The sequence below is a fragment of the Enhydra lutris genome, unplaced genomic scaffold (genome assembly GCF_002288905.1).
Source record: "Enhydra lutris kenyoni isolate GAN:26980312 unplaced genomic scaffold, ASM228890v2 scaffoldscaffold45, whole genome shotgun sequence".
In the NCBI taxonomy this organism is placed as follows: domain Eukaryota; kingdom Metazoa; phylum Chordata; class Mammalia; order Carnivora; family Mustelidae; genus Enhydra; species Enhydra lutris.
Window position 1 is genome coordinate 3638558 of NW_019154129.1, and position 15384 is coordinate 3653941.

The 15384-nt window shown below is 43.2% G+C and overlaps 1 protein-coding gene across 1 annotated transcript in view; it reads right to left on the reverse strand.

Moving 5' to 3' along the window:
* LOC111156183 (uncharacterized protein C16orf45 homolog) overlaps positions 1-3547 on the reverse strand; it is a 105935-nt gene extending 102388 nt beyond the window's left edge. The window contains exon 1 of the mRNA XM_022516903.1: positions 3271-3547. Coding sequence (XP_022372611.1) covers positions 3271-3376 — 106 coding nt within the window. The 5' untranslated portion in view covers positions 3377-3547. The remainder of the gene's footprint in view (positions 1-3270) is intronic.
* Between the last annotated feature and the right edge of the window lie 11837 nt (positions 3548-15384).

Consider the following 15384-nt stretch of genomic DNA (forward strand, 5'->3'; position numbering starts at 1 on the left):
ATTCAGGCCTGCATGAAACTATTTAAGATTCTGGTGGGCAGGTATGGAGATCTCCTTGCCTTGCGGCCACCTATAAATTTCCTTGCTGATTACACCTGTCACCTGTCTCTCTGGAACATCCTGACTCTGTCTCTCCTTCCTTCCTCTCTATGTGTGGGGGTACAGTTTTGAATTTCACCTTGGAGAAGCTCCCAACGTCTCAAACCAACATATCCCCATTTTACAGATGAGGTAACTGACACACAGAGAGTTTCACCGATTTCCCAGGGTGACAAAGCAACAAAGTGTTAGAACTGGTTTGGACCCATTTAACCAGATTTCACAACTCCCATTGCTGTACGAAATGTATCTTCCATCTAAAAACTATAGTTAAAATTGAAGATAATAGTTCATACAACTTATCCTGAAAATGACCAGTTCTGCAATCTTTTCCCCCCTTTTAAAATTGTTTTTAAGGGGTGCCTGGGTAGCTCAGCTGATTGTGTGTCTGACCGTTGGTTTCGGCTCAGGCATGACCTCGGGGTTTGGGGACTGAGCCCTGCGTGGGGATCTGCACTGGGCACGGAGTCTGCTTGAAATTCTCTCTCTCCCTCCCTCTGCCCCTCTAGCTCATGCTCTTTCTCTTTCTCAAATAAATAAATAAATCTTTAAGAAGAAAAAAAAAAGGTCAGATTGCAGACAAAAGTCCAGAGATCAAAGCTTTCTAAAGGTAACAACCGCAGATTTATGATTCAAAAGGGGGACTCTGGATGGGTGCCTTAAGAATATTTCAAGTTCGAATGGGAGGGGAAAAAAGCAGAGTTGGGGATCCATGCAAAAGGAGATCAGAAACTGTAGTCTTGTATGTGAATAGGAAGCAAAAGTCAGAGTCTTTGATGGTTTGGAACAGAGAAGATGAGAAAGCCTTTCTACTAGGCTTTTAACGGTTTGCAGCTCGAGACTCAGAAGGATAAAAATTTCAGGAGCTAAAATGCTTTACATTAGGTGTTCAGTGTGATTTTCCTGTACATTTGAAAACTGTCTTAGCAAAATGGTGAGAAAATAAAAAGCTGTAAGAGAATGATTGGGGGGGGCGCCTGGGTGGCTCAGTGGGTTAAAGCCTCTGCTTTCGGCTCGGGTCAGATCCCAGGGTCCTGGGATCGGGCCCCGCATAGGGCTCTCTGCTCAGCAGGGATCCTGCTTTCCTTCCTCTCTCTCTGCCTGCCTCTCTGCCTACTTGTGATCTCCGTCTGTCAAATAAATTAAAAAAAAAAAAAAAGAGAGAGAGAGAATGATTAGGGAACTGACCATCATGGCAGTTTGAGTCCAGAGTGTTCTTTATGCAGTGCCTTGCAAAGGATGGAAGGATGGAATCTGTTGCTTCTACAGATATAGTAGTAAAATAATTGAAGCAGCTGACACATACTGAGCTCTTAAACCTTGAGCTCGACATATACCTTCTTACTGAGTTTTTGCAGTGGAGCTATAAGGTAGGTCCTGTTACCATCCCCATTTCAGAGAACAGAGGCAGAGTAAGGCTTAGAAATGTGCCTTGAGTCAGTCCCATAGGCAGCGAGGGGCAGAGCCAGCATTCAAACCCTGAGCGTATTTGAACACGGCTTCCACTGTGCAAGGACCCAGCATTCTTTCAAGGCCACTGGGGGCTCCAGAGACCAAAAGGGTGGTCGTGTACTTGTATGTGTTCAGAGACTCACACAGATTTGAGAGAGCTTCCTGAAACTGTGAAAGCAATAAACCTTCACATTAAAAGCAGAGAGGGGCTCTGGGTTCAAATCCTGACTCTGAAACTTCACCGTCATGGCTCCTAGCAAGCCATGCTTTTTCCAGCTGTGGATGGGGAGTCACAGAATTCACCCGGGAGGTAGCTGTGGGGACTGAATGAGATAATGCCTTTAAAGTTCTTAGCACAGGAGCTGGTGCATGTCCGTCTTATCAATAAAAGGCAGCCATTGTGGGGATTATTCTGAGCTTGTAGGAAGCAGAGCACCTCAGCCCCCGTGTCACGCCAAAGTACCAAAGCCAACGAGTTTTGAAAGGAGGAAAGAGGAGGAAGGACCCAGATTTTAAAAGGAGCAAGAAAAGAGGTTGGGAGCACTGTGGGTGCCAGGTGCAGAACGAAGGCATTTGGTTGTGATTTCAACTTGAGCCCTTGAGAACCAGAATACAGTTGAGCCATCCTAGGAAGATTTTCTGAATTTGTCATAACAGGTGTGGAGAAGGAGCGCGCGCGCGCGCACACACACACACACACACACACGCATGGACCCACACCGTCTTCTACCAAGTCAAAACAGGAGCACACTCAATACTTTGATCCAAGGTAGCTCTGCGATTGGAGATGAGCACGGTTACCCAGAGCCAAGGCAGGAAGCTGAGGGTCCTTGAGAAGGGTGAAAGGCCCTTCCCAGCCCGGCAGGAGGCAGCGTGCTAGGGGGAGCAGTGAAAAGACAGGGGCACCACAGAGAACCCTGGCTTTGCAGGGAGGGCTGGTGCCCCTGTGGGGCCCTTGTAGCTGCCTCTATACTCGAAAGCAGGAGATTTAACCTCTGCGTCCTATTCATGACAAACAAAAATCCTTGGTTTATCTGCAAACACTGTGGACACCTAAATACCGTAGACAGACTCGGCAAATAAAGTCGGCCCGTTTCAGAAGTGCCTTCTAGGATTATACCCAAACCAAAGACTGAATGAGTCAAGGGAGAAAGGAGAAGGGTGCGCACAGGGTTAACCTTCCCCTAACCCTTTCCGTCCCACCCGCGACCCAGGAGAAGGCGGGGGAAGAAAAGCTGGGGATTTCAGGTGTGCCCTAAACCTCGCGGCGTCGGGGGAGAAACACGGCGGAAACCCAGCGGACACTCCCCCCTCCAGGGACGTGGGCGCTTTCCAGGATGGTCCGACCGCTCCAGCGTCCTAGCGCATCCCAGGCGGAGAACCGACTCTCCTCTCTCGGCTGCGGGCAAGACCTTACTTTCCAAGACCAGCTGCGAGCTTACGGATCCGGTACTACCGAGTCCAGCCCAGGATCCCGGCTTGCTGCCTTGAGATTTCCCGAGCCTCCCGGCGAAGCCCAGTCTGGAGGGTTCCCCTTAACAAAAGGTTCGCGGAAGAGCGCGTCGCTGCGCAGCGCTGCGCATCCCCCTAGCCCTGAAAGCCCCGCTGCGGGGGTGCTCCCCTTGGTCCGCTCCCCCACGATCCCTGCGCTCCTGCGAACACCGGCTCCAGCGCACGGATCCCCAACGGTTCCCCCCCACCTTCCAACCGAGTACTCACTTCTCCCCAGTCCCTCCGCTGTCCACGCCGTCTCCTCCACCGCCCCATAGCGCCTCAGAGGCTTCTCGGTTTCCAGATGGGTGGACAGAGATTGCTTTAACTCCATCGCTGATCCCCGCGGGCAGGTCGACGGGTCCCCCTTTACTCCATCCCCGCCGCGGGCTGCAGGGAGGGAGGCGGCTCCAGCCAGCAGCGTTTTAAGGGGCCGGGCGCTCGTGACGCTGCTCCATCTCTTCCGCCGTCAGGGCCAGGGAGCGCTGACTGGTACCCAGCAGGGTGGGGGGGGGGGGGGGATGTGGGGCGCATGCGCACTGGAGGCGAGAGGGGCTGGGGGGTTGGGTAGAGAGAAAGAGGGGCAGATGATAACTCTAAGAACAACAACAAAAACAACAACTAAAATAGAACCAACCCAAAGGAAGTAAAAACATAGCCCCCGCCCGTGCTGAAGCCGGTGGTGATGCTTTGCCGGGACACTGCGCTGCTTTGTGATCTGTCAGCGGGCTGCTTGGTTTTGAGTGGGATTGGTGAGCGCCTCTCTAGCTGTGGGCGATGGATCCATCTTTGGTGGGGAGTGTGCAGAAGCCTGAGTGTGGTCCTGAATCTGTGGGGTTCTGAGCTTGGTCGGATGCATTTTTGTGAGAATCTCTGAGCTTTGCTTCTGCATGTAACTAGAATGTGGAATGGGACAGTCTTGTTACCCCGATGCCCTGTGTCAACTCCCTAGGCGTTTGCATGAACTTGAGAGAGACATGAACATATTTTGGACACAAATATAACAAAGCTGCTTGGATCACGGATCTCTACTTTCCAGAAACTCAGAGGTTTATCTTAGCAACACAGCATGGAAGCATTAAGAGTACAAAGTAAAATCAGCAGCTAGATTGATAAAAATGAGGAAGAGTTTATTGAATGAGGGCAGGGTGCTAAACTTCCTAATAACTGTGAAACAGATCCTCTTTTCTCAGCCTTGTTTTACAGAGCATGAAACTGAGGTGCAAAGAGATGGTTTGCTCCAAGTCCCACGCTTACCAAGGGGCCTGGTCAGCAACTGAATCCAGACATAGCCTCTTTATCATACTGATTTCTTACACTGCTGTGATATGGTGTTCTGTATGGCAGGAGGGGTGGGAAGGAGGCTGGAGAATATGAGTTGTTTGTTTGTTGTTGTTGCTTTTAAGATGTCATCTGGGGTGATTTTTATATCCGTTTAGCTTGTGGAAGTGTTGCATGGCCTAGTCGTTTAACAAAAGTATTTAGCCACTGGTAGTAAGTGTCCTTAAAAAGTCATTATCAATAGGGGTACCTGGGTGGCTCAGTCAGTTGAGTGTCCAACTCTTGGATTCAGCTTAGGTTGTGATCTCAGGGTCAAGGGATCGAACCCCACACTGGGCTACGTGCTCAGCAGGGAGTCTGCTTGAGGCTTCTCTCCCTCTGCTTCTCCCCCAACAGACACACTCTTTGTCTCTCTCAAAATGAGCAGATAAGTCTTAAAAAAAAAAAGTTATTATCAATAATGATAGATAGATAAATAGATAGATAATGGGAGAAAAAGGAAATAAGAATGAAAATCATAAACTGTTTAGAGCTGATAACCATGAAAGTACCACATATCAAAACTTGTTAAGTTTTGGTGGAAGTAAATGTTTAGCCTTCAGTGCCTACAGTAAAAAAAAATTGGTGATGGACATTGGGGAGGTTATGTGTTGTAATGAGCACTGGGTATCATATAAGACTGATGAAACACAGAGCTGTACCCCTGAAAAAATACATATTATATATAAATAAATATGACAAATAAAATATTTTTATTTATAATAAAATAAAAAATAAATATAATAAATATAAATAAAAATATATAATATAGTATATATAATATGTATATTATATATATTATTATATATAATATAGTATATATAATTGTTACACAATATATTATATATAATTATTACATAATTATACATTATGTACAATTAAGTCATTAATAAATTATATATAACTTGTATTAAGTTATAATTTATTATTAATTTATAATAAATTATATATAATATGTAATTGAATTTAGGTTAAACAATAAATTCCAACTGACTCCAAAAAAAAAATAAGGCTAAAAATAAGTGGGTAAGGATGAATGGATAAGCAGAACATGGTCCAGCATGGAATACTATTCGGCCTTAGAAAGGAAGGGCGTTCTACAATATGTCACAACACGGATAAACCTTGAGGACATGATGCTAAGGGAAATAAGCCAGTCATAAACAGATACCATGTGATTCCAATTACATGAGCCATTGAGAGGAGTCAAATATCATAGAGATAGAAAATAGAATGGTGATTGCCAGGAGCTGGGGGAGGGAAGAATAGAGAGTTACTGTTAAACGGGTAGAGATTTGTAGTTTTACAAGATGAAAATAATTTGGGGGATGAATGGTGATGGCTGCATACAAATGAATGCGTATACTACCACTGACTATACCCTTAAAAATGGTAAAAATGGAAAAAAAATGGGTTAAGTGTTCAACTCAAAAATACTTTGATGAAAAAGAACAGATGGGGTGCCCTGGGGGCTCTGTTGATTGAAGTCTGACTCTTAATTTTGGCTGAGGTCATGATCTCGGGTTCGTTAGATCAAGCCAGCATCAGGTTCTATGCTAAATGCAAAGTCTGCTTCAGTTTCTCTCTCTCTCCCTATCCCCCTGCCCCTCCACCCCACTCTCTCTCTCTAAAATAAATAAATAAAATCTTTTAAAAAGAAAAAAAAACCTCTGAAGTAGAAAAAATAATAACTAGAGCATAAATTTTAAAAATGGAAAAATAAGAAGCAGTAGAGGTGATTCATAAAACCAAAAGCTCATTCTTTGGGGGGAATATTACTAGTAAAGAAAGCAAACATCTCGGGGTGCCTGGGTGGCTCAGTGGGTTAAAGCCTATGCTTTTGGTTCAGCTCAGGTCGTGATCCCAGGATCCTGGGATTGAGCCCTGCATCGAGCTCCCTGCTCGCAGGGAGCCTGCTTCCACCTCTCTCTCTCTGCCTGACTCTCCACCTACTTGTGACCACTGCCTGACAAATAAATAAATAAAAATTAAAAAAAAAAAAACTTCTCAAGACCCACCAGGATAGGCACTCATGAGTAAAATTAAGAATGAAAAGGGATACATGATACAAATACAGGAAGGTTTTTTTTAAACCAGTTGAAATAGATAACTTTCTTTAAGAAGTAAATTATTAAAATGTATTTAAGAAGTAAAAAAAAAATTCAATAATTGTTTCAAAAACCGAATTCTCTTTTTTTTTTAAGATTTGTCTATTTTAGTGAAAGAGAGCGAGTGTGGGGTGGGGAGAGGGAGAAGGAGAGAGACAATCCTCAAGCAAACTGCCCGCTGAGCACAAAGTCTGACTCAGGGCTCAATCCCAGGATCCTGAGATCAAAACCAAGAGTCAGCTGCTTAACCAACTAAGCCACTCAGGCACCCCAAAAGCTGAATTCTTAATATAAAAATTTATTTTCCTCCTTAGTCCCACAAAGGCATCAGGCCCACAGTTTTATAGATGAGCTTTTAAAAAAAATTTTTTTTAAAGATTTTATTTATTTATTTGACAGAGACCACAAGTAGGCAGAGAGACAGGCAGAAAGAGAGGGGGAAGCAGGCTACCTGCTGAGCAGAGAGCCCGACTCGGGACTCGATCCCAGGACCCTGAGATCATGACCTAAGCCGAACCGAAAGCAGAGGCTTTAACCCACTGGCCACCCACGTGCCCCTTATAGGTGAGCTTTAACAAAATAACAGATAATCCTTATTTCATAAAAATTATTTCAGAGCTCATTTTATGAGGATAATATATGACCTTGATATCAAACCTAGATTAAAGTGGCACAGTAAAATAATTCTAGAGTGAGCTCACCTATAAACACAGGTACAAATGTTCTAAATGTTAAAATACATTGTGAACAAATGAGGTTTATTTAAAAAATGTAGAAATGACCTCATAATCAGAAAACCTATTGATAGATTATGCCATAGTTACAGATTAAAAGAAAAACCTGTTGGATGACCTTAATGGGTACAGAAAAAAACATTTGAAAAAATCAGCAGTCAAATATATGTCTGTCTTTTTTTCTTAGCAAATTAAGAATAGAAGATCATTTCCTTAACCTTCTAGAGAGTCATTATAAAAAATCAACAGCAAACATTTGACATTTACTATTGACTCTCTGTGCCTGATTATTAAGGTTAGGAACAAAACAAGGATGCCTGTCATCTCCACTTTGGGAGATCCTGGTCTGGTTAGACAGGAAAAATAAATGAAGCATAAGAATTGTATCAAATAAATAAAATATTTTTATAAAACCTATTGTAAAACTTTAAGACATATGAAGAAAATCAAGAGCCCCAAAATAGACCCACATATATATGGAAAGCTGGTATATGACAGAGGAGGCATTACCAATGAGTACAGAAAGGATAGACTCTTCACTAAATGAGTTGCCTAACCAAATGGAGAACTAAAAAAAAAAAAATGTCAACCTTGGACTTCCTAACATATAGATACATATCATATATAAAATTCCAGGTAGATTAAAGACCTGAATGAGAAAAACAAAATTTTTTAAATTTGTAAGATCATATAGAAGAATATCTTTATTCTTTCGCAGTAGAAGCTTAAGTTTGCTAAGACCCCAAAACACAAACCTTAAAGAAAAATACTAAGAAAAAACATTTCATTACACTTTCATGAAACTTCCACGGCCATTAAGTAGTGATGCCATATTCCCTCTCCCTCCAGCTCCTGGCAACCCCCCGGTCCTTTCTTTCTGTATGAATTTACCTGTTCTGGGCATTTCACATGAATGAAATCATACACTCTGTGAATTTTGTGTCCAGCTTCTTGCTCTTTGCATACTGTTTGCATACTCCATGCCATAGCATGAATCAATATTTCCCTCCTTTGGACGGCCATGCCATCTATGAATACGCCCCCTTTGGTTTATCCGTTCATCCATCAATGGACATGTGTGTGGTTTCTACCTTTTGGCTGTGGTGAATAGTGCTGCTGTGACCATGTGCATAGAAATACCTGTTCGAGTACCTATTTTTTTTTAAGATTTTATTTATTTATTTGACAGAGAGAGAGAGATCACAAGCAGGCAGAGAGGCGGGCAGAGAGAGAGGGGGAAGCAGGCTCCCTGCTGAGCAGAGAGCCCGATGCGGGCCTCGATCCCAGGACCCTGAGATCATGACCTGAGCTGAAGGCAGAGGCTTTAACCCACTGAGCCACCCAGGCGCCCTCGAGTACCTATTTTAAGGTACCTAAGACTGGAATTGCTGGGTTATATGGTAATTCTATGTTTAGCTTTTTGAGAAACAGCCTCACTGCTTTCCATGTGATTGAGCCATTTTACATTCCCTCCAGCAATGTAGGAGGGATCTCATTTCTCCACATCCTCACTAACACTTATGATACGTACATACTTTGGGGATTATAGCCACATCAATGGAATAGACCAAACTACTACCAAAAAAGGAATGACCTATAGAGACTTAATATTAAACCAAGGAAACCAGATGGAAAATAGTACATACTGAATGATTCTATCCATGTAAATTTCAAAAACAGACAAAATTTATCTATAGTGATAAGTGTCAGAATGGTGGCTACTTTAAGGGGGCTACTGAACAATACACAAGAAGAGGAATTCATTAAAATACTAGAAATGTACTGAAATGATTGATGACATGGTGGGGTGTGTGTGTGTGTGTATACACATACACGTATATATGATTTACGTGGCTATAATATATATGTGAATAGGGATATTCATTGAGAAAATCACTTAATATTAAATGCCCTTTACTGTGTGGAAATTATATTTCAGTATTAAAAACTAATTAAATGGGGCACCTGGATGGCTCAGTCAGTTAAGCATCTGCCTTCCACTCAGGTCAGGATCTTAGGGTCCTGGGATCGAGTCCCACAATGGGTTTCCTGCTCATCAGGGAGCCTGCTTCTCCCCTGCTCATGTGTACAATCCCTCTCTCTCTCAAATACATAGATGAAATATTTTTTTAAAGAAACTAAACAAAAGGGTATATAAATAAAATTAAAGACAAAATGGTCAGTAGGTTCAGGGATCTTTATCATGTTATTCTAATTTTCTGTATTAAATTAAATTAAAATTAATGTCATAATTTTAAAAAAACAAGAAAAGAAAAAATAGCCAGACCTCTTAGATCCAATCATCCAACTCCTAGGAATCTACCCTAAGAAATATTTGAAATATTAAGAAAAATACGCACAAGGTATTTCTTATAATTTCTGTAAAATGTGGGAAAATTCTAGTATCTTACAAAAGGGAAATGGCTAAATAAATTCTGTACTTAATGTAAAATTATGTTTACAAAGAGTTTGAAATGTCATGGGGAAACAGTATAACACAATGTTCACCAAAACTTAAGAAGGAAAAGTAGAGAACACAGTGTAATGCAAAGTATGGAGTAGAGAACACAGTGTAATGCAAAGTATGGGCTATTGTTTTTGATCTTTTGTTAAGATCAAGTGTACACTGTGATCTCAGTCATATTAAGTATTTCATAAAATGATAATAGTAGAAATTAAATGAAAAATACTGTGATCCAGTTTTGTTATCCATTCACATATATACATATCCAATAAAACAAGACTTTTTTTTTTTAAGATTTTATTTATTTGAGGGACACCTGGGTGGCTCAGTGGGTTAAGCCTCTGCCTTCGGCTCAGGTCATGATCTCAGGGTCCTGGGATAGAGTCCTACATCGGGCTCTCTGCGCAGCGGGAAGCCTGCCTCCCCTCTCTCTCTGCCTACTTGTGATCTCTCTCTGTCAAATAAATAAATAAAAATCTTTTAAAAAATTAAAAAGAAGATTTTATTTATTTGAGAGAGAGAGAGCAAGCACAAGTGGGTAGAGGAGCAGAGGGAGAGGTGGACTCCCCACTGAGCAGGGAGCCCAAGGTGGGACTCGATCCTGGGACCCTGGTATCCTGACCTGAGCCGAAGGCAAATGCTTAACCAACTGAGCCCACCCAGGTGCCCCAAAAGAAAACATTGAAATGACATATACCAAAGCATTAAGAGTGACTACCTGTGGACCGTCAAGATAACAAATAATGTTTTGTTTGAATTCTCTAATGTTCCCAGAAGGGATAGGTGTTAAGCTTTTATAATCAGAAAAAGAATCAATAATGTTTTTAATGCATGGAAAATAAAAAGACTAGGAGCAAATACACAATGATATTCACAGTAGTTGTTTCTAAGAGTGGAAAGTTGGGGAGACCTTTTCCTTTATAATTTTCTGAATTCTCCAGTCATCTATACTGAGCACGTGCTGTTGCATCGTTGAAAGGCGGATGAATTCTGTTTCTAAAAATGTGTGAGTAATACAGTTCCGTAATCCTAGGGGACAAAAGGAGCTCTGCCACAGCCTTGCCCAGAACCCTGTCTGTTTGCGTTAGTGTAGGGTGGTAATGCTTCAAGGTCGGTAGCTGACTGAAGTAACCATCTGCGTGGAATTATTAAGTGGTTCTTCCAGCCCTGGCTTCCCATCCTGGCTCCGCGCCTCTCTCTTCTGGGAATGCCAGACTCGTAGGGGATGCTGGATGATTACAAAGGGCCAGTGCCACACACTTGTATAACTGTCATTTGGGTTGATTGAAAGGGAAAATAATGCAATATCGTCTTGGTAATTTGATCCTTTATTCGGCATGTTAACAATTGGTAAATGGACGCAACCCCGAGCGTATCTGGAACAGCATGTTGTTCAAAAACACAGGCTTTTGAAATCTGGAATATCTGAGTTCCAGCCCCGAATCTGCCACCTGCCAGCTGCGTTACCCTGTGTGACATACCACTTCATTTCCCTGAGCTTCACTTTCTTTACCTCTCAGCCTCTAATGACACTGTGCGGGGGGACTGCCACAATGGCAAAATGAGAACATGCATGTCGTGACATCGGAGGGCCCCAAAACAACTGTCATCATCTTTGCTGTTTGTATTATTATTCCTACTACTACATTGTGCTGGCTGATGGTTCAGAGTTCTCATCTTGAGGGCATTTACTCAGGTCTCCAAGACAAAGCAGAGATCTGTTAAAACAAACTCAGGAGAGAAATTGGACCTCTCACGTGTTATGGGTGGATATGTACCCCCGAGAAGCCACTTTGGAAGTCAGCCTGGCACTTTCTCAAAAGGGTAAACACAGTTACCATAGGACCCAGCAATTCCAATCCTGGCTATGCACCCGCAGGAAATGAAAAAATATGACCATATAAAAACATGTGCACCAACGTTCATAGCAGCACGATTCTGGAGATCCCAAAAGCTAGAAACAGCAGAAAAGTCCATCAGCGACGATGGACAAATAAAATGTGGCATGTTCTTAAGGTAAAATAGTATTTGGCCATAAAAAGTGTCGATAGCATGCTACAACATAGGTGAATCTTGAAAACACCATGCTAAGTGAAAGATACCAGTCGTAACTGACCACATGTGTATTGCATGATTCCATTTATATGGAGTGCCTGGGATGTCTGTCTATAGAGGAAGCACATCTATAGAAACTCTATAGAGAAAGGAAGCAGGTGAGTGGTTGCCTAGGGCTGGGGGCCCAGGAGGGTTGGTTCCAAAGCAGAACTGTGTACTTTTCTTCATGCAGAGTTGGGAATCCCACAGTTCTCTGTTTGTAAAGCCTGTGATCAATGTCTTAGGAGCTCATAAGCTTCCATAAAGCAAATCTGGATGTGTTTGTTAGGCATCTCAAATAAATACAGATGGGGTACAATAGACCAAATGTGTTGACAGACCTCCTCCCAGCTTAAGGAGAAGTGAATACCGGATTAAGCATAAAAGTATGACTTGGGGTTTAAGGTTTCATCTCCTGAACAATGCAATAGCATATCCTTAGTTTCCAAAACACACAAGAGACAGTACTAACATTCTAGTGTGTGTGGGGTCCTCGCTACACTGCTGACCAGTTCATAACCTTTGGGCAAGTCGCCTCTCTCCATTCCACTGAAATGACTTAAGATCCCCATTTCTTGTTATATCCATTCTCTTTGTTTCAGTCATCATCCTACTTGATTCCTCCAAAAAAATTACAGCCTTGCAAACCAGACCTTACTCTAAATGCCCACCGCACCTGCCTCCCAGAACGCCTCTTTTCTGCTCATCCTGGTTCCAGCCCCCACGGTTCCATCTCCATTACGAGCTCTTGCCCCCATCGCTCACCGCTTTCAGTGATACCTCTCCGGTCTTGATCCCCTTCTAGCTCTTCTCTTCTCATTCTTCACCCCTTCCTACTTAAAACTATCCTTTGCGGTGGCCCCGACCCCAGTGGCTTCTGATTTCCATCTGTAGCCCTTGTTCCTCTCCCATGTTCCACCACCCCTGCCCCCGCCACCTCTTGGAAATACCCAGCCGTCTTGGGAAAATTGACAAAAGAGGGAAATGGATTTGGAGGAGCAAACAGAGTTAAAGAGAGTTCCAAAAAGCACACTCTTGAAGGAGGCTTAGGAGAGAGAAAAGCTAAGGAAATATAGACCCAAGACTTAAGACCTGAAATCCTGCATCTGTTGGAGAGCTGGGACTGGTGCTTCTGCACGAAATGCTCAAGGGGAGGGCATCAGGTGTTTCAGCCATGCTGAGACATGAAGTTATTATGAGAGAAGCCAAGGCTATGTTCCTGTGTAGGGTATGGAGGGAGTAGGAGAAAAATCCCCAGTGTGCATGGGGACTCTATCTGTATTATGGCGCTTTTCTAGTTTTTTGTTTTGTTTAATACTTTTTAAAGATTTTATTTATTTATTTGAGAGAGAGAGCATGGGAAGGGGAGGGCCAGAGGGAGAAACTGAGCAGGGAGCCTGATGCAGGACTCGATCCCAGGACCCTGGGATCATGACCTCAGCTGAAGGCAGACACTTAACTGACTGAGCCACCCAGGCACCCCTTTTGTTTTGTTTTGTTTTTAACTGACATTTATTGATTGGTTACTACAAACTGGGCACTTTACAAGACCTACTCTTCTTTTTTTTTTTTTAAGATTTTATTTAGTTATTTGACAGATCACAAGTAGGCAGAGAGGCAGGCAGAGAGAGAGAGAGGGAAGCAGGCAGTCTTCTCTCTGAGCAGGGAACCCAATGTGGGGCTCGATCCCAGGACCCCGGGATCATGACCGGAGCCGAAGGCAGAGGCCTTAACCCACTGAGCCACCCAGGCACCCCAAGACCTACTCTACTTAACTCTATACTCCAAACAGTATCCTGTGACATAGAAGCTTGTTGCTCAGAGAATTCCTCATTAATAAGTAAGTAAACTGCTTACAATAAAAGGCAGGACCTGCATTCAATCTCAGCCCGCCAGTCCCAGAGGCCACTTACCCACATTTCACACCACCTCTCAAAGCTTTGCTTTCCATTCAAGGAATCACCATGGCAATGCCCAGGAAAAGAGGTTTATAACCTCAAGATGTGAACATTTTCAAGATCAGATCCTTAGGTCTTTGCCCAAACCTGCTCCACCTGAATTAGAAATCTCACATTTTTTCCTCAGTACCTCACTCTCCAATGTGCTGTGGTCTCCCCCCGACCATAGTTGGTCAACAAATCCTACTGATTCTACCGTGGACAGCTCTCCCAAATCCAACTGTCCCCTCCATTCCCACTGCCTTGTTTTAGCTCACTTCTGCGTCATCTTTCACTTAGACTCTTGCAAAAACCATCTTCTCTGTTTTCCCCCGACTAGAGACCATTCTCCACACTGCTTCTAAAATTATCCTGGAGCACACACACATTCAATGCCCCTCGTGTGCTTAATCCTCCATTGCATTCCCGTTGCCTGCAGAATCATTGATGTAACCTATCTCTTTGGTTTTGAGGAATTCAGGTTATCCCCAACTTCATGGAATGATCTAGAAAACTGTGAGAACAGTCTTGCAGCGAAAGCTCTGGAGACATCCTTTCTGTCCTTAGGAGGAGTTCCTAAACGTGAAATTACCGAGTCAAAGGATATATACATTGTCAAGGGCACCTGATGCCTTTTGTTAAACAGTCCTCCAGAGATGTCCTGCCAGGTTATACTCACCAGAATTGTTACATGGGGATGCCTTGGTGGCTCAGTCAGTTAAGTATCTGCCTTTGGCTCAGATCATGATCCCAGGGCCCTGGGATCGAGCCCAGGGTTGGGTCCTGTGCTCAGCGGGAATCTGCCTCTTGCTCTCTCCTTCTCCCTCTGCCCTTTCCCCCACCCATGCGCTCTCTTCCCCCACTCTCCATCTCTCTGTCAAATAAATAAATAGATAAAATCTTTTTAAAATAATTATACAAAAAGTGTGTACTACAGCTTATTACAATTCACATGTTTACATGAGTCTATCCATGGAGTAGAATTGTGCTCTATTCACTTGCAAATCGTCAGAGCTGGAATACAGAATGGCACATAGTAGGTACTCAGTAAATGTTTGTTGAGTGAATGAATGAACTAAGTAAATGGAAGAGAAGTCTATTAAAAACTCCCTGATTTGTGTATAGCTCTCACAGGCACGTCATAACACAAATGCTATGTGCTGTTCTATGTGCACCTGACAGTTCCATGTGGAATGATTGGGAGCCCCCATCTGTACACAATACTGCTCCATCCAGGGAGCAAAATCCTTGTATCCTATCCACACTGGCTGTGTAGGTACAGACCCAGTTCTACTCTCTACCATTTTCCATCAGTCCCAAGGCAGGTCACGTACTCTCTAGAAAAAGGTTGACATAAACCTAATAGCAAAGTGAGTAGAGGAGCCACAGGTTCACAGATCTGTATTTCCAGATGTGTATAAGCAACTCTGTTGGACAGCTCCGCTAGACTAAAAGTCCCGGAAGCACCTCACATCAAATCCCTTCTCTCCAAAACCAGCCACAGCAGATGACATTTTTCTTCCAGCCATTCAAGCCAGAAAATGTGTATTTCGACCTACAAACCTTGCTGATATTAGCCTGAGTGGTTCGACATTGGTTAACCAATAGCCTGTCCCTTCCTCTCTATTTCTATTACCGTTGAACTAATTTGAGTTCCAGCGATGTCTCCCCAGGGACAATGCAAT